The 26,768-nt window shown below is 44.8% G+C and overlaps 2 protein-coding genes across 3 annotated transcripts; one reads left to right on the forward strand and one right to left on the reverse strand.

The window, feature by feature from the left end:
* Positions 1-1,179: 1,179 nt before the first annotated feature.
* On the reverse strand, positions 1,180-8,089 carry NIFK (nucleolar protein interacting with the FHA domain of MKI67). Its single transcript, XM_073305072.2, has 6 exons — positions 7,901-8,089; positions 7,158-7,286; positions 5,087-5,195; positions 4,310-4,521; positions 3,138-3,212; positions 1,180-1,372 (listed from the first exon to the last, which is right to left on the reverse strand). The coding sequence occupies exons 1-6, from the start codon at positions 8,009-8,011 to the stop codon at positions 1,196-1,198; spliced, it is 813 nt and encodes a 270-aa protein (XP_073161173.1). The 5' UTR covers positions 8,012-8,089; the 3' UTR covers positions 1,180-1,195.
* A 3,229-nt stretch (positions 8,090-11,318) lies between these two features.
* TSN (translin) lies at positions 11,319-25,659 on the forward strand. Of its 2 annotated transcripts, XR_012154190.2 has the most exons (7): positions 11,319-11,948; positions 12,129-12,222; positions 21,600-21,696; positions 22,658-22,773; positions 23,442-23,521; positions 23,758-23,909; positions 24,010-24,093. XR_012154190.2 is itself a non-coding variant. In XM_073305073.2 (6 exons), exons 1-6 carry the CDS (start codon positions 11,883-11,885, stop codon positions 24,244-24,246), a joined length of 690 nt encoding a protein of 229 aa, XP_073161174.1. In that variant the 5' UTR covers positions 11,323-11,882; the 3' UTR covers positions 24,247-25,659. The 2 variants fall into 2 exon arrangements, 1 of the variants encoding a protein (XP_073161174.1); XM_073305073.2 differs by lacking the exon at positions 23,758-23,909 and having other exon boundaries at positions 11,323-11,948; positions 24,010-25,659.
* Positions 25,660-26,768: the final 1,109 nt, after the last annotated feature.

Below are 26,768 nucleotides of genomic sequence, written 5' to 3' on the forward strand. Positions count from 1 at the left end.
CCAGAAGCAGCGAGTCTCATTTTACAGATGGGAAAATTAAGACACTGAGCAATAAAGTGAGTTGTGTAAAGCCACACAGAGCTAGAAATATAACCCCAAATCTCCACTCAGTTTATGTTTTAACCACATTGTCTCAAAAACAGACACTTTCAGATCACCCATGAAACAGCAGAAATTTGCCCATTCTCACTCAGAACTCATATCTAGGATGCAACGGTTTTAAAGCAGGCCCTTTCAATATGACTCCAGCACCATACACACTTAGCCAGAAGTCACTTGAAAAAAGTCAGTCCTACTTTTCTGTGTTGTAAGACTTATGGGAAGTGGAAGATAGAATCAGGATTTTAATGCGTTTTCCCTCACTTTCAAGGTTCCTTTAAAGTCTGCAAACAAAGCAGCAAACTCGCGGAACAGACAAATCCAGACGCAATTAGTAAATTACTTTCACTTATTTGGCATGGTTATAGACCAGCATATAGGCTAATGCAAGTTTTGAAAGCATGTTAAGTGGTGGAGTTTGAAGCTCCTTTTCTAAACGTCACTGTGATAAAGGGTCATATTATGTGGTAAATGCACAAATCCAGGGGTCAGGATATCTGGGTTCCATTGTGGAGCAGCCTGAAACGCCATATAAATTAGTCTCTTCATGAATTAGATGAATACATTACTATAAAACAAGCATTCATCCCCTTGATGCTAATGAAAGTCACAATGTACTTCTAAAATGTTTATAAAAATTTATATCCCTATGCTAATTAGGACTGTTAAGCATACTGCCATCAGTGGGCTCGCAAAGCTATCCTTTGATTTCCTTGCAAAGGGAATAGCCATTTTAATGAGAGAAGAGTAGTACATTACAGAGCTAATTCAAAGTGACAGTGGGCATGTTATTAGGACACAAACTTGAATGTCCATTTTATCTACAATGATCAACACAGACATGGATTTGAGAGTGTTCTGAGAATCTTCTATAGCAGGGATTCTCGGATGGGGGGGCTGCAGCTACCCTTCCCTTGATGCTAAGTGGGAATGCCTCCAGACTAGATGGACGGGCCCCCTGATATGGGAAAGGTTGAGATCCACTGTTCTAGTCAAACCAAGAATGAACACAAGTCAGTAAGAACCACAGGAAGTTCCAGCTTGCAAACATCCTTTGGAGTTAAGGAAAACTTGGCTACAGAGGTTTCAGCTTTGTTTATTTCCGTTTCTTTGGGTTAATTTTTTTCTGCAGCTTCGCTGTCTTCTTGGTCTTTTGAGCGGTGCTCTTTACGCTTGTTGGAGGCAGTTTGATGGTTATTTCATCTTCATCAGCTTCTGCTGGTTGCGATTTCCGACGCTCAAGGGCTGTGGGTGTACACACTGGGGTGGGGTCCTAGATAAACCAAATAAGGTAGTTACCATTAGAGGGACAGCTTCCCTAACAGACATGTCCTATATGGCATCAAGCCCGTCCCCCGCCTGATTCCCTGCACACATTGAACAACTGCCAAAAGGTAGCAAGTGAGAATGATTTCTAAACTGGAGAGCTTTCTAAATAGACTACGTCGATTTTGCATATTAAAATAGATATGCGTTTTATAGCAATGGTACAGGGGAAATATGAATTAGATTAATTTTTATACCCTTGAACAAATATCATGAGTTGCTCTAGTTTTTCGGCATTAAGAAAATTATTCCTTGATTCAGAGGGTTAAGGAAGGGAAAATAAAGATGAACAGAAAGTGTCATGAAGAATGTAAAGACATTTAAGAACCAGGGGTATTGCTCCCTTATAAATCAGAGTCACATCCAGAGTCACATAACGTTTTTCACATCCCAATGGCAATATTTTTTAAAACACAACCCCTTCCCTGTGCATTTAGTTTTCTTACTTTTACAAGCCCCTCAGATATCTGCCTCTGCCATTTTCACAAGAGACAAGCCAACCTCACCCCAAGTATCCAGAAATACCACACAGCACGGTTACCTGCTGTGACCCTTCTTTCCTGTGGATCCAAATAACAACACTCAACCCCTCACACACACACAGCCAGACCTTTCCAAGTGTATATTAAAATGGAGAAGGCTGAGGTGCAGTGTTCAAAACTCTCATTCTGACAGGTCTAAGCAGTAGGTGAAACCTCAGTGTTCTTTAGACTTTTGGACTGTAACATGTGGAATCTCAAGCATAGGAATCTGACTTTTCTGATCATATCACTATTAGTTTTACATGGCTGATGGCAGCTCCCAACATCTTTTAGCTTATTTATACCTGATTAGCAGACTGCGGCCTGGTCTACACCAGGAAGTTGTACTGGCAAAAAACTTTTTCTGTTGGCCCAGGCTTCCATTCACACACAACTCTGAGTCTTGCTGATAAACCCTCCATGTTTGCTGGCATAATTATTGCCATTTCCTCAAGTGAAATAAACCATCTGTTGGCACAGTGCTAGTGTGGACGCCCACATAGCTGTACGAGTATGAGGAGTCCTCCAGCAACAATCCCACAATGCAACTTTCTCTTTAACAGTGGCTGGCTGGAGAAGAGACCTGAGCTGCTGTGTGCTTTATCCATATTTGCAGAGACAAGTTGAAAATGGCATGTAAAAGAGCAGTAGATAATGGGATGGAATAGGAAGTTATGGAATTTGAGATCAAATTCTCACAGCCCTTTGAGAGGAATGAGGGTATCCCACAACATACAGCAGCTATCCCACAATACAGAGTGTAAACTTCCTAAACGGTAGCAAGCCAGAAGCTGGTATGGAGGACACTGGGATGCCTACCCATAGTGCAACATGAGTTTTGATGGTGGTGGACATGATGCATGAGCAGCACAAGCAGCCACGTTTGGTGCAATCCGTCAACATACCTTATCAGTAACAGTAAGCCAGCAAAACTTCGGCTGGTAAAATTTTCTAGTGTAGGCAACACTTAGGACCTCTGCTATTCCAGACAGCACATGCTGCCTACCATTCAGAAGTGTGCACTCTAACCCACACTGCAACTGTTATTGCTACAAAGTCAGTCTCACCAGCACAACAGGGCCCAGGCTCAAGAAATTAACTGGGGAACTACAGTAACTAGTCATGTGTCTGAAGTACGTGTTCTGGTGCCTTTAGACTGCATGAAACCCACTGAGATCAGCTGAATCTTACCTGGCTGTTCAGAGATATGTCCAGGTTCGAGTTTGAATTTGAAACATTTTTTTTCTTTTGAGGCATCTGTGCGGCCTATGAAAAGAAACATATCAAGCAATTCATTACACAGAATTGCCTTCTAAGGCAAAGTTATTGAAATTCTCCTAATTTAGCCAACAGACTTTTCCTTCACAGTTATAAAACCTTTACTGTACCAATTGTTGAACCAGTAAATTGGCCTATCGTGCCACAGAAGTCAAGGAATGTGATTTAGCATATACATCAAATCTCAGAAATAAGAGAACCCTTAAACGGTATCTTGTGTATTCTCAGTAGATATACAATGGGACCCTGCAATATTTAAGTATTTCATCCCATTGCTTTGTAACCATATGCTATCTAAGTAGAGGAAAGATGGTCCTATGGTTAAGGCACTAGCCTGGGATTTGGAATATTTGGCTTCTCTGCCACAGGCTTCCTGGGTGATTTTGAGCAAATCACTTATTCTGTCTTTACCTCAGATCTATAAAATAGGGATAAAATAGGGGTTGAGAGAGCTGGCATGAAGACAAACATTGAAAGACACAGATGCTTGGGTCCTATGGTAATAGGAGTCTTTACAAGTATCTTGGATAGATAAGTAGTGGAAAATAGCAAACAGTGACACGAATCAAAGATAATTTTTCAGGTCAGTCACTATCCTATTAAACAAGTATAACATTAAAGACATTTCTCTAAAAAAAAAGCAAGAACAAGGCTTCGTCTACACTACCACTTTTGTCAGTAAAGCTTCTGTTGGTTAGGGGTGTGAAAAAAACACACCCCTGACTGACAAGTTTCACCGACAAAAGTGCTGGTGTGGACAGTGCTATGCCAGCAGAAGACTTCTCTCCTGCCGGCAATGAGTGGCTACAGGGCGGACCTTACAGCTGTGCCACAGTAAGGTCCGTAGTGTAGACATTGCCCAAGTTTGGCAGAGCGCACAATCCAGCAATCAGTCACTATGATTTCTGTGAGTGCTCACGCTGTCCTCACTGTGATTTAATCTCTGCACCAACCTCCAGATTACATGTAACATTCTTAGATTAATCTCGTATAATGGATCCAACACTTTCTTCTTTTGAGCACAATCTTAGACACAAACTTAGAATTTAATACTTGACCAAGCGACCATAAGAACCTCCACTTACAAATCCAGGGAAGTCATAGTCTATTCCTTTCTCAGCCAGCCTCTTTCGTAACCGTTTCTCATTTTTTAGTAGTCTCTCTGTCATCACTCTCTTCTCTTGGGGTGTTCGTTTCTTGTTATACCGCTTGACTGCCGGATGCGATGGCTTCTTAAATGTCTTCTGACTGCCTCTGAAGAGGTTTTCATGGACCTTTTCAGGTGGCATAAATTCACCTGTGTCATAGAGCACATCACACTAAATCAAGAGTTAAGAACATAAGAATGGCCATACTGGGTCAGACCAATGGTCCATCTAGCCCATTTTCCGACAGTTGCCAGTGCCAGATGCTTCAGAGGGAATGAACAGAATAGGACAGTGGTTTTCAACCTCTTTTCATTTGTGGACCCCTAAAAAATTTCAAATGTAGGTGCGGACCCCTTTGGAAATCTTAGACAGTCTTAGTAATCATAAGACTGCATGGAGTGCATGGGTGGGAGGGGGGGAAAACACACATGGAGAAAGGCAAAGAGAATCAGTGATATTCACTTAGAAGATCTCCTTGTGTGCTTTGGTTTCAGAGTAGCAGCCGTGTTAGTCTGTATTTGCAAAAAGAAAAGGAGTACTAGTGGCACCTTAGAGACGAACCAATTTATCTGAGCATAAGCTTTCGTGAGCTACAGCTCACTTCATCGGATGCTGAAACTCTAACAGGAAAACGCAAAATTTCCCTAACTTCCCAGGAAACAATACACTCACATGCACACATTTCCCTGTCTCACTGGTGTTTCATATACTCACACTTTAGGAGTCTTTCACAGAACAGGTAGTTGTTCATGGTATCTGCAACAATCTTAGCAACTTCATCTGATTCAAACTCTACAAATCCATAGCCTTTGCTGTCTCCAGTCTGCCAGACAATGACAATGGTATCAGAAATCTAGGTTATGTTTACACATTATGTCTGAGAACTATGCTAGATTGTTTTTTCACACTCAAGGGTCATATTCCATTCTCAGATCAACAAAGACAACTCCCAGTAAACTCAGTAAGCATTGCACGTGTCTTAGGGCAGAATTAGCCCATGACGACGTACAAGATAGACTCTGTAAAAGCTTATCTTTATGTGAAACAAATAGCTCTGCATTATGTATTTAGGGAAACAAATATTACTTAGCTTTTTAGTTTTGTTATATTTGTTACTAAGTAAAAGTTATGCCATGAGGTGAAGGGGCATTTCCTCTTTCAGTAGATGGGATCTAAAGCCAGCCACTTGTATTACAAAGTAGTCAGGAAGTTTAAAAGCACTGTCCCTCCTGTTATATTCATTCAGAATTCTACACTGGATTTAGACTACTCTAACGTTTCTCACTTAAGTGTGTTTGTTCTGATGAAAGGGGCTAGATTTACAGCACTGGAATTGGAGCCCTGTTTAAAAACAGAACCAGGGGCAACTTCCTCATAACACCTGCCTATTTATCTTTATCTGGAATGACCACCTTTATGGCAAGAGGTAACAGCAAGTCTTTTCCCTGTTCTGACACTGCCAACAGGGTTTCCACTTCAAGTGATACCTCTACACTACAAAACGGATAGAACCAATAACTTGTTACTTATAAGTCAATGATGAGACTTCAAAATACAGTTATCTTCAGTAACCCTCTGAGCTGGATTCAAACCAGTAACTTAAATTCAATGGTTTAAAGCCCATGACCAAAGTTCAATCAGCCTCTGGAACAAGACATTATAAATATCCAAGTAAAAGTCTACTTCTGAGGCAGTGAAGTTTGTGTGAAACCAATCAATGGCTTTAGAAGTTAGGAAATGGAAAAAACTGAACTCCTGAAGATCAAACATTTGTGTGTGTTCTGAGAGGCTATCATCGTTTCCAGAATGGACAATTAGAAACAAGAGCAGGGCTATTTCAGGTTTTCTCAGACCCTGGTATAAACAGCAGACCATTTTTAAAGTCTGTGTTCCTCCATATTGCTTTTATACATTGGCTGGTGTGACTGCACATCAGTAAGATTCTCAAGATAGAAATCAAGAGAAGGATGTTGTCCAGGATGTGAGGATTTCATAATGTTAAATGATCTATCATCCAAGTCCTAGCATTGATAACTATGTTAACTATTTTTGTTTGTTCAGCACATAAAGCATGCTCTGCACTTTACAAAACCCTGCCCCACAGATCTTAAAATTTAATTATCGACATGAACGAAAGGAAAAACTGAGGCTGTGGCAAAGCAGGAGAAAGGGAAGAGGGGTGCAACAAGAATATACAATATTTCGTCGGTCATATGCATTTTTTGGTGGCTATATAAACTTAAAGTGGGCAGAGGGAAGGGCACAAAGACAGGTGAGAACAGATTTTAGCAGCTGCATTTTGGATGGACGGAAGGGAAGTCAGGGAGGCTGGAGAGAAGGTTGCAACAATCAAGACTGGAGATAAGGACAGAGAAAAGTGCTTTAGCCATTGAGATAGAGAAGAATTGGATTTTTGAAATGTTGTGGAAGTTAGACTTCGTAACACCCTGGCAATGTGGGAAGGAGTGAGAGGGTGTTAAAGATTAATCCAAGGGTCAGAGCTTCAGTGATTTTGATGATGGTGTTATCCACACCTATGAATAAAGACAATGGAAAAAGACCGCTACTTCCTACATCTTAATGTAGGATAGGGCCTTGAATGAAGTTCAGGGAAACGATAATAAAAAAATAATGAGGACACCAGTATGCAGATAGCCCCTGGCCAGTGCTCACTTCTAATGGGGAAAGTTTATTAAATGAATGTGAGGATCTGGTGGAAGTAGAAAAAACTCAGTAATAACTGCAATTAGAAAGCTAAACAATTCAAAGCAATTATGATTTTTACCTTTTTACTTCTTGAAAGTCGAAGTCGGGTGACTGTTCCAAACTGGCTGAAGTACTCCTGGATTTGTGGCTCATAAAGGCCCCTAGGGATATGCCCTAAATAAATTACTCCAGGAGTCAGCTTCTCATGCTGTGAATAGGAAAAGTACAGGTAACATTAAAAACCCAGGAACATTTACGCACAACCACCACGTTAAACACAAGGAGACAAAAGGCCACCGATCAGGTCCCAGTACAGTAATGCCCAGTCTCATCTTCCAAGGCAGGCTGCAACCCTGACCGATTTCCTGTTTTCTTTCCATAGCCAGTTTCCCAGCAGGTACAGTTTTCACCGTCGCAGCACGAATACACCCGCTGGGGTTTGAACGCAAAACCCTCCGGCCCAGTATCTTCCCGATCGCGGCTCTGCGCGACTTTGGACGTTGTTCCTCGACTCCACGGGGGGCGGGGAGGAAGACCGCGGGGGCGGGGGGGGCAGAGGAGGGCGATTCAATGGCTGTTCGGCGTCTGAAATGTCTCCCTCCGTAGCCGAGCCCCCGCGCCGACACCCCAGTGCCCGCTACACTGACTCGGTCCAGAGGCGACTCCGCAGCCCCAGGGAGAAGGGAACGGAGCCGCCTGGCGAGGAGACGGAGCCCCCGGCCGGCCGGCCGGCTCGCCCGCGGCCTCCCCCGGCAGGCAGCGCCAGCGCGGGCCCCGAGGGGGCGGAGGCCCGCCGGCGGGGAGCAGGGCCCGGGCTCTCACCTTGGTCCCCCTGCCGGAGCGGACGCGCAACACCTTGTCCTGGAACTCGCGCTGCAGCTGCGGGTCCAGGGAAAGGAGCGGGAGCGAGGCCGAGGGCCCAGCCGCCGCCATTCCGCGCTCGCACACCAGCTACACCGGACCACGCCGCCGACCCTGGGGGCGAGCCCAGCCGCTTCCGCTTCCGGGTCCCCTCACCGGAAGTGCTCTCCAGCCAACTTCCGCCCGCCCGGGCTCCAGGGCCCGAGCGGAGACGTAGGGCTACAGCGACCTCTGGCGGCCGGAGCGGAGCCGGCCCCGCCCGCCTCCTGCCTGCAAGAGCCGGGGGCGCTCTTGGCGCGGCCACGTGGGCGCTCGCTAGGGCCCCCCCTCCCGGCCGCTTTCCCCCTCCAGCCTCCACCTCCCACCGGGCCCTTGTTTTCAGGGACACGCGGCCCCAGCCGAAATGCAGGAGCCAGGGGGGAACTGAACGGAGCTGGGCATGAGCGGGGCAGGGCGCCAGGGAACTAATGAGCAAAGGGGGCCCCGAAGCTTAACAGGAAAGTGAAACGCCCGTAGGTAGAGAGGTGCCTAAACGTTACTCCCGGGGCAGTTCTTCACCCAAACAATCCTGCACACGGCTTAAAATTCTGCATCTTTTCTTTGTCACAAGAACACAGTGTAAGCACTCCAGTTTAGGTTATGTTGGTAATTTATTTCAAAATACTGGATCTGTCGACAAGTACGGCACAATAGAGACAACAACAGGAAATTCCCCCAGGAGTAGAGAATTAAACCCCTGTAACAACCCGGTTCCAGTTGGGGGATGCTGGAAGTGGCGGGGGGGGGGGTTCCAGAGCCCAGATACCTGCATCCCCCCTCTCCCCACAGAGCCTTTTCTCCTGCTGATAATATCTCTTAACTAATTATCCTCTCACAGTTTGTATGGCAACTTCCACCTTCTCAGGATGTATATATCTATCTTCTTACTGTATGTTCTATTCTGTGCATCCGATGAAGTGGGCTGTAGCCCACAAAAGCTTATGCTGTAATAAGTTTGTTCGTCTCTAAGGTGCCACAAGTACTCATGTTCTTCTTACTCCACCCCGCCTCTTTACGGTCATGCCCTTCCTCACCCTTTGCCAGAGCCAGGTCTCCCAGGCCCTCTCCCATTGTACAGGGAGATTTTGGAGGACCAGTTAAAGGCCAGGGACCGCTACTGATATTGTAATATTGATCATCATACTTGTTGCTAACAGCAGCCAAACTTCTGGGCCTTTTTGCAGGCCTGTGCAGCCTTAGCATGACTACGCCAGGAAGACTCAGCCTCTTGCTCAACCTTTGTCTGACTCTGCACCCCTCTCTCATGAAGTCTCCGTTGACCATGCTCGGGTCTGTGTTTTAGGAGAAAAACAAGAAGCTTATCTATATTTGCCTTCTGGGATGTGTCTGTTAGGGCCCCAAGGCATGCAGACTCTGCAGGAATACATCTGCCAAATTAGGAATCTGAGGAAACCTCTTGTTTAGCTTTTGAAACTTTTTGCCAAACAAGATTTTTGACAGGTGTTTCATTTGTCTACTAACAAGGATAAATAAGGGGGGAGAGGTTTGGTCTCTTGGGGCTCACTTCATGGAATCAGTTTAGGGCCCTCAACGATAACTGAAAGACAGGCCAATCGGATGGCTGCCACTGTATCACTCAAGAGCCACACCAAACTTCAGTCATTATCAAGGGTTGGGAGTGTTTTACTAACCTGTTGTGGATGTGCGTAAGTGCTTGAAACTAAATAAAGTATCCCTTTAAGTGAGAGCAGTCTTGTATTGTACTGGTTTTGCCAGCCATTTATTGGTCGGATGGCTGTCTCCATTGATTTATTTCCTGACTCCACCTTGCACAGAGTAAGTTACCAAGAGCTCTGGATTGAAAGAACTCTGGGTAACACCATCCCTGGATGGATGAGGATCAAGCCAGGCAGCCAAAGCATGGAAAGCCTCCATCTCCACTGGATGAAAGCCGGAGAACTGGGCTCTGTAGAGTCCAGCGACCCCTAGTGACAGCCAGCAGCTCTGCAGAATTTCCGCAGGAGTAAAATGTCTGAGGATCTGGGCCATATAGACTTCTAATGGGGACAGGAGGCCCATACAGAGTTTCCTCAGCAAAACTTTTCTTTGTCTGATGCCTACAGAAAATGCTGACAACAGTAAGGCCGCCCTGACTAGTATCATCCAATTTACTTGTATTCTCTCTTCTGTCTGTATCCAGCTCTTGTCTTGTCTTGAAGTTGTAAGCTCCTTTGGCATAGACTATCTTTTTGTTCTGTTTGTACAACACCTGGTACAATGTGGTCCTGGTCCATGACTAGAGCTCTTAGGTGCTATGGTAATATAAATAATAATTAATAATTTGTTCAGTATAATAGTGATTTAGGTTGTTTGAGTTTTGATAGAATATATGTGAGCAGGTCCTGTGCTGTTCCCTAAATTCTGAGTGGATATGTAGAGTACCCATAAACTGCTGCCCTCCCAACTGTGAGTGGAAAGAAATGAAGAGAGACCGCATGCTCTTTCTGCCCCTGCCCAGCCTAGTGGGGGGTGAAGAGAGATCCAGTGAGGCTGCTGCCTCCAGTCAACCTGATAGAGGGGGTGAGAGACTTGTAAGCCACCCCCATTGATTTTTGTGTCCCAGGCCCCCAAACCAAGTGAGGGGAGTTAAGAAATGAACGGCTGTCCTCCCCAAGCATGAATAGTCTCTGTGAGCTGCTGTCCCCTGAAGCTTTGGAGTGGGGCTGAAGAGAGACCCCGTGAGCTACTGTCCTCCCCAAAGCTGGAGGAGTGGGTGAAGAGCTATTGCTCCCCCCTCCCACCATAGGGGAGATGGTGATGACACATCCCACAAGCTTCCAAAAAAAGGGGGTGTATGCACGAAGTGTTGGGGCAGGGGGGGTTCGGAATGAAACGCTGGGGGCTGATTAAAGACAACCTGGGTTCTGCATGGGGCGGCGGTGAAATGAAACGCTTCTGCTGCGGGAGAACAGCCCGAGATGGAGATTTTACACACTTGCTGTCAAGTCACCCGACTGGGCGGCTCTCCCGCTGCTTGTCGATAACAGACCCCTGCTCCCCGCGGCCGAGTTTTGCCCACCCCAGAGCGGCGGCCGGGAGGGCGGGGGGGGGGAGCTGTCAGCCCGTCGAGGCCATGGTCGGTGATCACAGTCTGTCCCGCAGAGCCGGGGAACCCAACGGGGCAGGGGCCAGAGCAAACAGCGCCCCTCCCTGCAGCCGCCCCCCGGGCCCCGCTCCTCCAGTGATCGCTGGGGGCCCTGCGGGGAGAGCGCGGCCGCCGCCGGGGCGGGAGACGGAGGCACCCCCACAGTTAAGAAACAGGGAACGGGCAGAGAGGAGCGCACTGCGCCTGCGCACACTGGCCCGGGAGGGGGGGGGGCCACCCCACGGCCTGTCCGAAAAGGCTCAAGCGGCCCCCGGCAGGCTGTACTCGCTCTGCAGCCAACTATCGTTCCCCCGGGGTCTGTGTGGGTCAGGGAGTGGATGAGTCCGCTCTGCGCCAGGAGTCTAGAAAGACCCCTAGACGGGCAGCCGGCTGCGCGCGCTTCGGCCGCGAAGGGCTGCGGGAGGGCGTGGAAGGACCCCTGGGCGGCGGCGGCGGCCCAGGCAGCGATTAGGGCACCTTGTGCTCGGGCTGTGGAAGCCCTGGCGGAGCAGAAGGGGTCGCGGCGCGGAATGTAGAAGCCCGCTGGGCGGCGGCGGCGCGGAAGGCTTCCGAGGCGATGGTAGCGAGCCCGGCACTCGGAGGGGCAGCAGCTCTGCGCCGCGGCAGTGGAAGGACCCCGGAGCCTCTTTGCCGCGCGCGCGCCTGGGGAGCCTGCGCCCTGAGCGTTGGAAGGGCCCTGAGCAGCGGTTGCGGCCCCGGCTGGGAGCGGGAGGCAGCGCTGGGAGCGTCCTAGCCGCGGGGCGGCGGCTCCCTGCGTGCCCGGCCTGGCAGCGCACCATGTCGGTCAGCGAGATGTTCATCACCCTGCAGGGGGTCCTCACCGCCGACCAGGACATCCGAGAGGTCGGGGCCCGGCCGGCGCGGCGTTACCTGGGCGCTGGGGTCGGGGATGGGCCGGGGCGGGCCACCGTCGCACGTGGTTACAGGGATCAGGGCTCCGGGGCGGGCGGGCCGGCCTGGGGGGCTCTGGGCGGGAGTTTCTTTTTCCATCTCATGTCCTGACGTGTTGCCGTCGGCTTGCAGGAGATCAGGAAAGTGGTTCAGACCCTGGAACAGACGGCTCGGGAGATCTTAACGCTGCTGCAGGGGGTTCACCAGGGAGCTGGATTTCAGGACAGTAAGTCACTTGTCTTTGGTGGGGATAATGCACAGGGCAGTGTTGTCACAGCGGGAAGACCGCGTCTGCCTCAAAGCGCTTACGTTCTAGGGATGCTATTGCCATAAATATAAAGGGAAGGGTAAACCCCTTTAAAATCCCTCCTGGCCAGAGGAAAAATCCTCTCGCCTGTAAAGGGTTAAGAAGCTAAAGGTAACCTCGCTGGCACCTGACCAAAATGACCAGTGAGGAGACAAGATACTTTCAAAAGCTGGGAGGAGGGAGAGAAACAAAGGGTCTGTGTGTCTGTCGGTATGCTCCTTTGCCGGGGATAGAACAGGAATGGAGTCTTAGAACTTTTAGTAATGCTGCGAATTACACCTGGTAGGACACGCACACAAGTGCTGCGAATTACACCTGGTAGGACACGCACACAAGTGCTGCGAATTACACCTGGTAGGACACGCACAGTTCGAATCTAGGCTGAGGCACAGAAATAAAGTCCACAACTGCAGAGTTCCCAAAAACCACTAAATTTATTACGCTCAAGTGTGGTACCCCCCAGGCTAGCCAGGAGGGGACCCTGAATGCAGATTATACAAAGGTTATATACCTTTTAGCAAAGCATGTTGCCCTTGTGCATCGGAAACCTTAGCCAATAAACAAACCCTTGTCTTATCTACCACCTATCCCTGCTTGGTGCATTCCTCATGCTATACCAGTATGTTAATTACACAGCATGGTTCTAAAGCCATGCATCAGTAACTTTAATTATCAGGATGGGAGGCCTCACATCAAGGCCAAGAGACAGGGAGTTAGAGACTGACAAAAACCAGATACTGGGAGTCAAGGCAGGCTGGAGACAAGGAGGAGGATTTTCACAGGGATTCAGTATTTAAGGATTACTCCTCCTGGTGTATGATGTGCTGGCATGTAAACAATGGTGGGCCCCAAACCAAAATGGAGTCACGTGCTAACTTTTCCTTAACAGTAAGTAATCTAGCTAGGTATGCGTTAGATTATGATTTCTTTAAATGGCTGAGAAAAGAATTGTGCTGAATAGAATGACTATTTCTGTCTGTGTGTCTTTTTTGTAACTTAAGGTTTTGCCTAGAGGGATTCTCTATGTTTTGAATCTAATTACCCTGTAACATACCTACCATCCTGATTTTACAGGGGTGATTCCTTTACTCCTATTTACTTCTATTTCTATTAAAAGTCTTCTTGTAAGAAAACTGAATGCTTTTTCATTGTTCTCAGATCCAAGGGTTTGGGTCTGTGGTCACCTATGCAAATTGGTGAGGATTTTTACCAAACCTTTCCCAGGAAGTGGGGTGCAAGGGTTGGGAGGATTTTGGGGGGGAAAGACGTGTCCAAACTACGTTTCCCAGTAAACCCAGTTAGAGTTTGGTGGTGGCAATGGTTATTCCAAGGACAAAAGATAAAATTAATTTGTACCATGGGGAAATTTTAACCTAAGCTGGTAAAAGTAAGCTTAGGAGGTTTTCATGCAGGTCCCCACATCTGTACCCTAGAGTTCAGAGTGGGGGAGGAACCTTGACAGCTATCAAACACTTACATACAATCTTTTGTGAAACACGCTAACTCTCCTTGGCTATACTCTCAACCTGTCTGTTGTTAGTTGAGCAATTTCTTTTCAGCAAGACCCCCCACATCTGAAACAAAGCAAAAGCTGCTGGGGGGGAACCTGAGGAAAACTGAATTCCCCTACCACTGTTGCTGAGAACGGAATCTGAGACCTACTGTCACACTTCCCAGGGGTTATGGGGCACTTCGCTTCCACCTGCCCTTAGCATAAGGAAGCATGTGCTTACTGTGGGTAAGCTCCCCAAGTCCACTAGCCATGGGCAACACAAGCACTCCCCTTTAGACCTTGCAGGTCCCTTCTGCCTTATTATCCCTTAAGAATATAAGGGTACGTCTTCACTACCCAGGGGATTGGCGGGGAGTGATCAATCCAGCGGGGATCGATTTATCGCATCTAGTCTAGACATGATAAATGGACCCCCGAGCACTCTCCCGTTGACTCCTATACTCCAGCTCTGTGAGAGGCACAGGCAGAGTCGACGGGGGAGCGGCAGCAGTCAACTCGCCACAGTGAAGACACCACGGTAAGTCGATCTAACTAGGTCGACTTCAGCTACGTCATTCACATAGTTGAAGTTGCGTAACTTAGATTGATTTCTGCGTCGTCCCCCCCCCCCTTCCCCGTGTAGACCAGGCCTAAGAGGGGCCATACAGGGTCAGACCAAAGGTCCTTCTAACCCAGTATCCTGTCTTCTGACAGTGGCCAGTGCCAGGTGCCCCCAAGGGAATGAACAGAATGGGTAATCGTCAAGTGATCCATCCCCTGTCGCCCATTCCCAGCTTCTGGCAAACAGAGGCTAGGGACACCATCTCTGCCCATCCTGGCTAATAGCTATACCTTCCAGCTTGAAGTGCAGAAATCTGCTCTAAAAATCTGCTCTAACTGAACCAAAAGTTTTGGATTTGGTGCAGGACTTAATAACATGAGGCAGGGTGGCTTGGAACAAATACTTTGTCATGATATGTCAGAGGGCTAGTGACTCTCCATGCTCTATCCCTCATTCTCCTCCTCGCTCCACCTGTGTAGACTTCCCCTGCTTTGTTCTCTACCCCGTTTCCTCTTTAAGGTACGCCTACCCCACAGCAGCACAGCCGTGGTGCTGCAGCTGTGTAGGCTTTCTTTACAGCAACAGAAAGGGTATTTCCATCAATGTTAAGTAATCCCTTTCTCCAAGAAGCATAAGCTAGATCGATGGAAGAATCCTTCTGTTGATCTAGACACAGCCATGCTGGGGGTTAAGTTGACCTAACTACAGTGTTCAGGGTGTAAAATTTTTCACAGGAGCAATTTAGCTAGGTCAACCTAAGTTTTAGGTATAGACCTGGCCTTAGTCTAGGAGACTTACTTCACCATTTGATTCTCTTTTCCCTTTATTCCTCCCAGTTTATAGCTGCTGAAGGGCCAAGTTTTCTTGGTAATGAAGTTACATGACCTAGACTCCTTGTCCCCTGTTCTCTCCTGTTAAGGCAAAAGATAGCTTTATGATTGTAGGGGGTGCTGGTCTGAGAATTCATGGGCAGCTTAATTTGATGGCCATGGACCTTGATTGACAGCAGTGCTTCTACCTTTTTAGGTGCGCACTCCCTTATTTGAAGTAAAAAATCTTCAACCCTTTTATGTTTATAATAAACATAAGAGAATTGTTCAATACAGCTGCTACATTTGATCTCACAAACGTGGAAGATTTTGACCAACATGAAGCAATTCTGGAAATTTTTTCTTTGGTTTAAATTGTAAAATTTTCAACGCCTTATGATGATCCCCTCAGTGTCTGCTTTCACAACTACCTGGTTGAGAGATCCTGGTTTACAGCTGGGCAATACGCTTATGGTGTAAGGTCTCAATCTCCTTATGGGATTTCTCTGTCCTTCTCCAGATCCATGTGGGCACTCTAATGCTGCTGATTTCTGGGAGTTTGTGCTATGGGAAATGCAGCCACTACCTAGGTATGGGACTCCCATAGCCATGTGAAGTAGAAAAGCTGCCATCCACTGTCAAGCAACACCATTCTCCTCCTTCCCTTCCCCAACCCTCTAGGCTTCCCACTGTCGTCCACTTTTTGGCCCATTGTACTAGAGGGCTCCCCAGGGAGGAAAACATTAACCTTTTCAGATTCAAGATGTATTATCTAGCTATACTTTCATTTTCTGGATTGTGAATTAGGCCCCAGAGCTGGCACATGCAGACCCTCATACCCTGCCCACTGTAACCCTGGGCTGATAGACCAACATGTGATGCAGATAGGCCAGCATATAAGAACTGAACCCCAAAATTGTGACTTAAAAAAATTAAAAAAAAGGAAAAGACTTGACTCTGACAGAGTTTGTCTAGCCTTGAGTGCCTCTTCCCCTCCCCCCCCCCCCAAAAAAAAAGCTGCTCAAAGCTGAGCACTAAAATATGAAGAGGACGTTACAAACATCTATCTGTAAAACACAAACTGTTCCTCTTTCTGAGCATGGCTGATATTTCAGGATCACCAGCCAGGCCCCAGGTTACCGTACAAACCTAGCAAAGCAGACAACCAGTACGTGCTGTAGTAGACAAAACCACCGCTAATTCCTAGTTCATATTCAAGGAACAGGTTTATTTCAGCATAGGTACAGAATGCCACACCCCAGTGACCAATTGGGGGTGACAGGTCAGTGGATTCGCTGCATGTACATAAACAAAAACTGTATGTAAACAGAGGCTTAAATCAAAGCTATTAATTTTATTTAAGACATGAACTTCCTTTGTTTTTCTTGATCACATTTGGCAGGCCTCCTTTTTGTCCTTTACGCAAGTCAGGGATATTCCAAAAACTGAACAGGATGTTTAGTAAGACAAGAAGGCTCTGTTTACTCCTCCTCCTTCCCAGAAGGGTTATTCAAAGGTTTTATCAATCACATAAATTAGGTCAACGTTTATATTGCTTATGTTTTGCTTGTGCAGTACTAGACGTGATCCATTAGATACACTTTGGCCCTTACTGTCTTACATGAGGTAGGTTCACCTACTTGCTGTTTCACTTCCTTACATAAGCGAATGTGATATGTGCTTTCCTATGATTTCAAGTCCAACTTTTTGCTTTTTATTTTGAGTCAGGGATTTTAGGATGGTTGAGATAATGCTTGTGAGCTAACCTATGACCTCAAATGTCTCCAAACTACTACGGACCTGCTGACTGACCAGGTATATATTTGGATCCATGAATTTTCCAGTAGAGATAGGGAAATATTATTACCATTATACAAAGCACTGGTGAGACCTCATCTGGAATAGTGTGTGCAATTCTGGTCTTCTGTGTGTAAGAAAGAGATGAATTCAAACTGGAACAAATGCAGAGAAGTGCTACTAAGATGATCAGAGGAATGGAGAACCTACTTTATGAGAGGAGACTAAGGGTATGCCTACACAGCAAAGAAAAACCCGGGACAGCTAATCACAGCGGGCAGGAGGTGCTGGGAGGGAGAGGGAGGAGTTGATCAGCGGGGCCGCCAGTGAACAGGAGACGCTGGGGGATATGGGAGGGAGTTGGCCACCGGTGGGTGCTAAGCACCCACTAACTTTTTTTTCAGTGGTTGCTCCAGCCCTGGAGCACCCACAGAGTTGGTACGTATGCCTCCAGAGGTACGTGTACCCCTGGTTGAGAACCACTGGACTAGAAGATTATAGTGGTCCCTTGTGGCCTTTGAATCTGTGACTTTCCCAGCCTGAAGTTACTGGAATGCAGCAGCTTTTCATTTGCATAGAAGTGACCTAATTGGACCCAATTTGGTGATTCAGTGACCACAATAAGAGGAGGGCCCCATTCTGATTCATCAGGAAGCTCTTGAGAGGATTTCCAAGCAGGAGGAACCAGCCAGACCGCTATCAAAACGGAATGAGAGGAAGAAGCCTTGCTTCTGGCTTGTTTGCCTGTCAGGGCTGATGCTGGGACTGATCGCTTGCCTCTGGCCATGCAATGCATAATGCCTGAGAAGGAGGCCTGTGCTTCCTCCACCCTCCTGGCAGGCTACTAAATGCAGTAACATGTGACAATTACATACAGGTAGCCTCTACCCATCCAGAAAGCCCGTTGATATTAAATACTGGAACAATAAGACCATCGGCTAATCTTTTCAACCATGTACTGAAGCTGAATAAACCACGAGAGTTGCGACAACCACGCTCTTGTTTCCCAGCCTTTATTGATAGAGGGACACCTCTATCTCAGCATTCTTGCACTTCTTAAATCCTGCAGAGAGGTGGGGGCAGGAGGACTAGAACCCACAGAATGTATTTGTGAAATTAGTATAGAACAATGCCTGTAGAATAGTTCCTTGTAGTATTTAAAACAGCCCTAGGTTAAACAACCTTGCTGTCTAAGCATATATTTTCTGGGTTAGGAGTTGTACAGATAATTACAGGGCTGTCAGTCTGACATCAATCCTGGGCAAAATAATGGGACAGCTTACATGGGACTTGATTAATCAAGAATTAAAGAGGGTTAATATTAATGCCAAGCAATATGGGTTTATGGAAAACAGAACCTATCAAACTAACTTGATATTTCTTTTGATGTGATTACAAGCTTAGCTGATAGAAGTAATAGTGTTGATGCAATATACATAGACTTCTGTAAAGCATTTAATTTGGTATTGCATGACATTTTGATTAAGAGACTGGAATGATACAAAATCAACATGGCACATATTAAATGGAATAAATACTGGCTAAATGATAAGAGTCAAACAGACAGTCATCATTGAGCTAGTGTGTTTCTAATGGGGTCTCACGGATTGGTTCTTGTCACTAGATTATTTAAAATTTTTGTCAATGACCTGGAAGAAAATATAAAATGATTACTGAAAGTTTGTTGATGACCCAGACATTGGGGGAGTGGTAAATTAATGAGTGGACAGGTCACTCATAAAGGTCACTGAATTGCTTGATGAACTGGGCAGTAGCAAACATGCATTTCAGTATGGCCAAATGTAAAGGCATTCATCTAGGAACAAAGAACACAGGCCATTTCTACAGATGTGGGATTCCATCCTGGAAAACAGTGGCAACTTTGCGGTCATGGTGGATCATCAGCTGAACGTGAGCTCCCAGTGTGATGCTGTGGCCGAAGGGCTAATGTCATCCTTGGATGCATAAATAGGAATGTCTAGTACGAATAGAGAGGTTATAGCCTATATTTGGCACTGGTGCTTCTGCTTCTAGAATACTGTGTCCAGTTCTGGTGTCTACAGTTCTAGAAGGATATTGATACATTTGAGAGAGTTCAGAGAAGAGCTATGAGAATGATTAAAGGATTGGAAAACAAGTCGTCTTATAGTGGAGCTCTGTGTGTTTATCTTATGTAAGAAGATTGTGATCCTGTGACCCCTTAATCTGAGTACTTACATGGGGAACAAACATTTGGTGATGGAGGGCTCTTCAGTTTAGTAGTCAAACATATAGCAAGATCCAGTAGCTGGACATTGAAGCTCCAGATACTCAGACTAGAAATAAGAGGCAAAGCTTTAACAGCAAGGGTGGCTAACAACTTGACAAGGGATGTGTTGGATTTTCCATCAACGTACATTTTAAAATCAAGATTGGATGTCTTTTTGTAAAAGATCTGCTCTAGTTTGAACAGGAACTAATTCAGGAAAGTCCTATGGCCTGTGTTATACAGGAGGTCTGACTAGATGATCAAAATGGTTCATTCTGGGTTTATAATCTATGAATCATGAAAGATCATATCTTCCCCCAAGATGCTGTTTGAACATTAAATACAACAAGCTGTGTCATCTTGAATTGCATTGGAATGCTTCCTGGTAACCCCTGTTTTGGTGGGTAAGAATAAATTGGCTATCATCTAACCACCAATTTATTTGTGCAGATTACCTTAATTGATATCAGAGCTGTAGTCTCAACATTAGCTTTAACCTGGCAGTGATTTGACCCTCCTTGTATCAGCTGTTTGGCTGGAACCTAAATATATTGATTAGCACAGAGACTGATGATGTCCTTTTATTTGGGGGACTGATAGCTAAACAAGACTGCTGTCTTCCCTGATTTTTTTATTATGTAGACTTTATAAGTAATTATTGGTTTATTTGATATGATTTAATCAGCCTCATAACTGATTTGATATTACCCCACTTTCTTGTAATTTATTTTTTGTTTAGTTAATGGTATGTGTAAAATAGGAAACCTTGTTTGGATGTTTCCTCCCCAAATGTCAGGGTTCCAAACCTCAGGAGTCCCCAAAGTCAATAAGAGGCAACTCTGTGACTCACCTACTTATGGGCCATAGAACTGCCCCTATAGGTTTAAAAACTATTGGTTTTTAAGGGAAATTGACTTATGCATTGATCATAACTTGGTGAACTGAGTGTATTTCAGAGCACTTGAGGGCCTGCTGTGGTGGATATCAACCTAAAGGCTGACACATTCCCCATAAATTTATACTCACAAACAATGAGATCTCATCCAGCAATAAATGCTGTTCTCCCTGCATTGGTCTCTCACCAGAATTTATAGAGCTGAGGTAAAAGGCACTGATGCTCTTGTGCTCTGGCAGGCATGGTACTGCATGTGCTGTGGGACTGCTATGGCTAAAGAACTTCAGTTGCACTCCAAGTACGGGTACTGCCATACCATAGCTATTCATACCGGGTGAGCTTGGCTTAGTAGCTCAGGCATTAGCCTGGGATTTGGAGAATTGGATTCATCTCTCAGCTCTCCTGCACGGCTGGTTGGTGGCCTTAAAGCTGTCTGTGCATCTTTTCTCATTGGAAAGTGGGCATAATTCATCCCTGCCTCCCTCAGGTGCTGTAAGAAGCCACAGCATTTTCAGGTCTCTGTCGTGACTTAAAACTCCTCAGAATTCAACATGCCTGCACATAGAGTACTGGACTTTGGGCAGCCATAGAAAGGGTGGCATACAAAAGACTTGGATTTGAACAATTTGAAAGCATATAGATTGAGGTTTTTCAAAGGTGAAGAAGGGATTTTAACCATTAACTTCAGTGGGAGTATTGTGGCTCTGGCCCCAAGAAGCATTTGAAAATCTGAACCAGTGTCTTCAATCTGTCTACAAATTCTTATGCACATGTATAATTCTGTATGTACAAGAAATAAGACTGTTACATTGGTTGTAGCAAAACAAAACATTGCTGTATGGTTTTCTGTTAAGGTGTACTTCATATCTACAAACTCTAGGTGGCAGTGGGGTTAGTATATAAATGAGCCTGAAACCTTACTTTTCTAAGTAGGGGCTTAAAATCCCGCTGATTACCACTCACAATTGTATAGGTAATGATGGTTTGAAACATAATTCATTCAAATGTATGTAAAACAGAAAGGGCTGCTGGAAAACATAGATCCAACCCCAGCTATTATCCATTGTAATAATATTTCTTTTTATTGAGTAGTGAGTTATTGGATTTGGAACAGAAAGAATAGTATCTCCCATCGTTGAATAGTCAATTCATATGCATGCTATTGCTGATCTGGCTCTGTGATGTGACTGAGCCTTATTGATGACCAGTGATTCCTAAATAATTATGGAGTGACTATTTTCATGTAACTTGGAACTGTGGACTAGTGGTTGGAGTTCAGGTCTGAGAGCCAGACATCCTGGGTTCTCTTCATTGCTTTGCCACTGACTCCTGGTGTGACCTTGTTGAAGTCACGTAGCCTGTTTGTTGCACTGATGTGTAAACATGAGTGTGCTGTTTGGAGAAGATTAGATAGCGCTACGTACAGTTACAGGATTCTTTTGCAAAATTTAGTCTAGACGCTTCCTAAATGTTGCACTGTTTCTTTTTTTCAGTACCAAAGAAGTGTCTCAAGGCCCGAGAACACTTTGGTGCAGTCAAAACACAGCTAGCATCTCTGAAGACCAAGTTTCCAGCTGATCAGTACTACAGGTGTGTAAGATGACAAGGTTTTGATATTCTAAATGGTTATTACACACTTTAAGTTAAAAGGATACTGTGAAGGTGTGTAGGCCCCAACACTTTTTTCTACCGTACAAATTATGGGTAGCATTGGTTGACACTTTTTTCATGAATCAAAAATGGCTCTTTGACCAAACTTTTTGGTAAAATTGTTCAGCTTTCAAAAAACATTTCCCCCCGTTACTAGAATCGTTTGTTGAAAATTTTCATTCTCTGTTTTTTTGAAGACTTCCTAACAAAAATAATTTGGCTTTGTTTTGAGTAGCTCTAATTAAGGGCCTGATTTTTCAGAGGTATTGAGCACTCACACCTCCATTCACTTCAGTTAGTTGTTAGTTTTCAGAAATGCAACAGAACTAAGCCCCAAATCCGCCATGAAACGTACATCTGATATTGGGAATTATTCCAAAATGAGGCAGTCCTCTTTGGCCCTTGTTTGCTTTCCCTGCCAGTAGAGGACTTCTGACAAGAGTACTTCAGAGAGCAGGAATCTTGTCAGTTAAATCCATTGCCAGTTCACATGAGGTTAGCCATTACAAAGGATTGGAGAGAAGAGGTGAACCCTCCGATAGGTTACCTTGCATTTCGTACACGTCTGTTGATCATCCCGCACTGAGCACCTTGAGTTGTTCAGATTGCCAAGCCCACAAGCTCAGAGTGACACAGTAAACCCATATTTGTGGGGTGGAAGTCTTTTCATTGTCAAGGAAGCCATTGTTTGTATCAAAATATAACTTTTGGATGGGAAGCTGTGAAACTTCAGTTCTGTCAGTCTTGGCAGCGTGTCCAGCTGAAGTGCAGGGCAGAAAGTAAATATGCAGCACACCTACTATAAGGTAGACTAGATATTTAATACTTTCAGTCCTTACTAAAGCAAGTTGTAAAAATGTGTTGAATGAATTTTTTCAACTGATTGTGTGTTTCAATATAGATTTCATGAACACTGGAGGTTTGTGCTACAGCGCTTGGTGTTTCTGGCAGCATTTGTTGTCTACTTAGAGACAGAAACATTAGTGACTCGAGAAGCTGTTACAGAAATACTTGGAAGTAAGTTAATGTTAATTAAACTGGATAAAGTTGTAAAGTTCTTAAATTTAGTGATTTGCGGAGTTAGATTTAATTTCCTATGGAATGAACAGATTAAACACCAGCAGAAATGTATCTTTATAAAGATGCAAACCAGACTACAAAAAATTTAATCTGGAAAATAGAGACTTTTTCGCTTAATGTCGTAGTTTAGGAAAGTAATTGTTTACTCCTAAGGATACTTGACAAAACCATGTGAAATTAAATTTGCCTGTTTTTTCCCTCCCACTACTTTTGTTTTAAATGTTAAATAAGAAGTTAGCGTAGTTAATGTTTTGGAACTATAACTCTGCACAGAGCAGAGGATGTTTTTAAAAAAATTCAGGCGGACTAAAAGTTTTAAACAGAAAACTGTTGTACTTCTGTGATCCTGTTGGTTCAAGTGTAAGGTTTTGTCTCGTAGGTAGAGAACATGTTCCCATGTTGGTTTAACATCTGACCAAGTCAAAAGGCTGAAGAGGAGCAGTAATTACGTTCTATATGGGGAAACAACTGACTTCTATATTGCCACTGGATTTCTTATGTTTGAAATGTCTTCTGTAGCTGACTTGAAATAAAAACATTTCTAACTTGCTGCTTGTGTTTAGGTATGATATTGATTCAGATTGCAACTCTGTTTTTCACCTTAGTTGAGGCTGATCGAGAGAGAGGTTTTCACCTGGACATTGAAGACTACCTCTCTGGGATTCTGACTCTTGCCAGTGAGTTGGTAAGTAAAAGATATTTACACAAATTGATAGCTGGTCTGAAACCAACCAAAAATGAATGGCCAGTAGCTTGTTTTCCAGACCCTACATTTGGGAAGAGTAGAAGTTATATTGCATAATGCCCTGGTGTTGAACTCTTAGTTAACTTTCCAACCACTATGAAATGCTACTGTAGTAACTAGGACTGAACCTCAGGAAGGGAAGAACTAAGTGTCTACTTCAATTTAATCCTGTCCAGATTCAAATCAGTGCCTTGATTGAAAACAAGGATTCTCGTTAAACAAGAAACCATTCTATATGATGAGTATAACTAGTCTGATTACCATGCTGAGGCTTTTTCATACAGTAAACTGACAGGAAAAGCATGTTTGGCTGTAGAAACAGATTGAGGTAGGTGACCTCTGTCCTCAGAAGGATCTTGAGAGATCTGACTTGGCAGTTGCATGTGTAGTTAACCTTCTTCCACACCATCTGACTTGTTTCCCTGCAGTCTAGGCTGGCAGTGAACAGTGTCACAGCAGGTGACTATTCTCGTCCTCTTCGCATCTCCACCTTCATTAATGAGCTGGATTCTGGCTTCCGTCTCCTCAATCTGAAAAATGACTCCTTGAGGAAACGCTACGACGGCTTGAAGTATGACGTCAAGAAAATTGAGGAAGTGGTTTATGACTTGTCAATCCGAGGACTCAGTAAGGAGGCAGCGAGTGATGCTGGGGGAGAGAAATAGAAGCTGCTGTTCTAGCAGCATCATGGATTACCTCAGATTGCCAATGAGGGAGGTGTGTTAGCAAAGCCCTCCTGCTCTAGTTTAGAAGAACCACAAGCTGAAAAGTGCTCTCTATTTTCTTACCAAATGTGTAGTATGGGTGTTAGAACGCAAAACGTTTTGTAAAATCATGTCTAGGGAAGGGCACCAGGCTTCCTGTTTCCAGTGGAGTTACTCTGTCATAAACACACATCACTGTTCTGTGTACCATAGCAACAGCTGTCAAGAACTTCCTGCAGCTGAAATTCCCGCTTAGTTCTGTGGAGTCACTCCAGCTCCACTGCTGTATTGTTCTGGCAGTGACGTGCTTCAGCTTTCTGTGCCCACACATCCTCAATGGTGTGGGCGTGGGATGCAGCTTACTGCAAATATGACATGGCGTTTTGAGAGACAGTGTGTAGCTATTCAGTTCCTTTCTTAAAAAAACACTGATCTTCATTGACAATTTTTTTTTTTTTTTGTAATTTTCACCCACTTTAGTAACTTGAGCAGCAAAGATTTATATAGCAGTTTATTGCCCTGATCTTATTTACTGGTGACAGGATATCAAAAACACTAAACTGCAAAATTAGGCAAAGCAGCTCATGTAGACATATCACTGGGAATCAGTCTTTTCCATATAACTTTGGCATATCGTGTCCAGGCATCTCAATATTATTTTTTAAATGACAAGATTTTTGTTACCAGAAAGACAGGCCAGCTGTTTCTCAGAAATGTCTGCTTTCGCTTGTTGGCATTGTTCGTTACTGTGAGTAAACAATGTTGAATTTTAAAGTGAATCGTTTTATTTTGAGCACTCTACATGATTGCTTTTCTGACCATCCAGACTTCCTAGTACTTACGTGCTAAGGAACACCTCATAAAGTGCAGGCATCTTTTGGGTTCTAAGTACTTAGTTCCTGAATAGGCCAAACATTCTGTGGCTTTTTTTTTTTTAAATTCCCAGGTAGTTAGTTTCATATAGTAAAAATGTTTGTATCTTAATAAAAGGGAAAAAATAACTTCTGGTCTAGTTTGCATATGAGATTTTTATACCCAAACAACCTGTTTTTTCATTATGTCAACATCCAAATTCACACATCACACATTCCTAAAGGAAAACATTTGATTTTTACATAACCTTTTTTTACCATTTTGTGTAATGTCCTAGTTTTTCTTCTTTAAATATAATTTGTCTAGGACAAGGACTGTTTCCAAAGGATAAAAATACCACTTGTTGAATATAAACAAGCAAAATTACAAGCAGTTGTTGAAATTCCAGTGAATCTTTTAGTTTGTAAAAGTTTTGCAGTTAGCTGTTAAAGCTTGTTTTAAAAAAATCATTGGGAGAAACAAGTTTCTTTGTTATCCTGACCAATAAAAGCTGTTCTTTGACTTCGTGTCCATCTGGTAATTCTGTGTCTTGCCTGATGTTTGTTAATGTCACCGCTTTTCATCCTGAAGTCCGGCCTGAGGAGTTTTTAATACAAATTCAGCCTGCTACTTTAAAATTGTGTGATTAATATTCAATTCCGGTGCGCTAGCTGGGAAACTGGATCGGCCACCTCCTCCACAGATCAAGGAGGAGTGAGGATTAAGCTGTGAATATATAGAACCTACCCAGAATATGTATTTGGGATTCTGTTGTGTGGGGACTTGAACACCAAGGTTCTGTCTTCAGTACTTTGTATGGCCTCTGTTGTTGCGGTACCTGAGTGCCTCACAATCTTTAATGTATTTATTCTCATATGAGATAGGGAAGTGATGATATTACTGCCATTTTATAGCTGGGAAACTGAGGTTCAGAGACTGTCACTTGCCTAAGATTACACAGTAAGCCTGGGGGAGTGGGGAGTTTAAGCCAGGTCTCCTGATTTTTAGGGTAGCACCCTAACCACTAGACCATGCTTCCTCTCAAGGACTCTGCAAACAGCAGAAGTTCAACTCCCTCTCTGACCACACCCATCCCACCAACATTCTCTGTCTCTTCAGGCGGGATCTTTCCAATGTGGTGCTCCTGGGGCTAGATAACTAGTAATCCTCCCCTGGGCCTGCAGGTGTCTAGGCAGCAGGAAGGGGAACACTGGGTAGCCTCTCTCTCTCCTCGTAAGATCGTTATAGGCTAAGTATGGGCTGCATTCTTCGTTCCAAATGCTTGTCTTGGTGAGTGGATAGGGTGTAGGAAGCAGCACAGTTTGCTCACCAGCCTGCAGCTGGGAGCACAAAGGAAAATGTTCCTACTGCAGCAGCTTCTTGAAAGGTCCTGGGGGCAGAAAAGCCCCATAATCTTTACAGCAGTAACGAGGAAACCTCTGGAGTTGTAGCTGCACGCAAAAAACCTTGGGCTTCTCTTCCCTAGCATTTGGTGCCAAAGAAAAGGGTATGTTTCTGCCCCAGAGCTGCATGCGTTGTCTTGCCAGCTGCCACTGGCCTAGGAACAGGGGAAGGGGAAATAAAATTCCCCTGAAAGACTCAGTTTGGGGGAGGGAGTGGCCTGTAGCTGA

Source organism: Lepidochelys kempii, chromosome 11 (genome assembly GCF_965140285.1).
Source record: "Lepidochelys kempii isolate rLepKem1 chromosome 11, rLepKem1.hap1, whole genome shotgun sequence".
In the NCBI taxonomy this organism is placed as follows: domain Eukaryota; kingdom Metazoa; phylum Chordata; order Testudines; family Cheloniidae; genus Lepidochelys; species Lepidochelys kempii.

What these genes read in the sequence shown, in the direction of transcription:
- NIFK (XM_073305072.2), bottom strand. Translation starts at nt 8,011, where the DNA reads ATGGCGGCGGCTGGGCCCTCGGCCTCGCTCCCGCTCCTTTCCCTGGAC. An exon ending in CTGTGAAAGACTCCTAAAGT is followed by an intron (nt 4,522 to 5,086) that starts GTGAGTATATGA and finishes TCTATGACACAG; the next exon opens with GTGAATTTATGCCACCTGAA. An exon ending in ACTATGACTTCCCTGGATTT is followed by an intron (nt 3,213 to 4,309) that starts GTAAGTGGAGGT and finishes TTCTTTTCATAG; the next exon opens with GCCGCACAGATGCCTCAAAA.
- TSN (XM_073305073.2), top strand. Translation starts at nt 11,883, where the DNA reads ATGTCGGTCAGCGAGATGTTCATCACCCTGCAGGGGGTCCTCACCGCC. An exon ending in CCAGCTGATCAGTACTACAG is followed by an intron (nt 21,697 to 22,657) that starts GTGTGTAAGATG and finishes GTTTCAATATAG; the next exon opens with ATTTCATGAACACTGGAGGT. An exon ending in TGACTCTTGCCAGTGAGTTG is followed by an intron (nt 23,522 to 24,009) that starts GTAAGTAAAAGA and finishes GTTTCCCTGCAG; the next exon opens with TCTAGGCTGGCAGTGAACAG.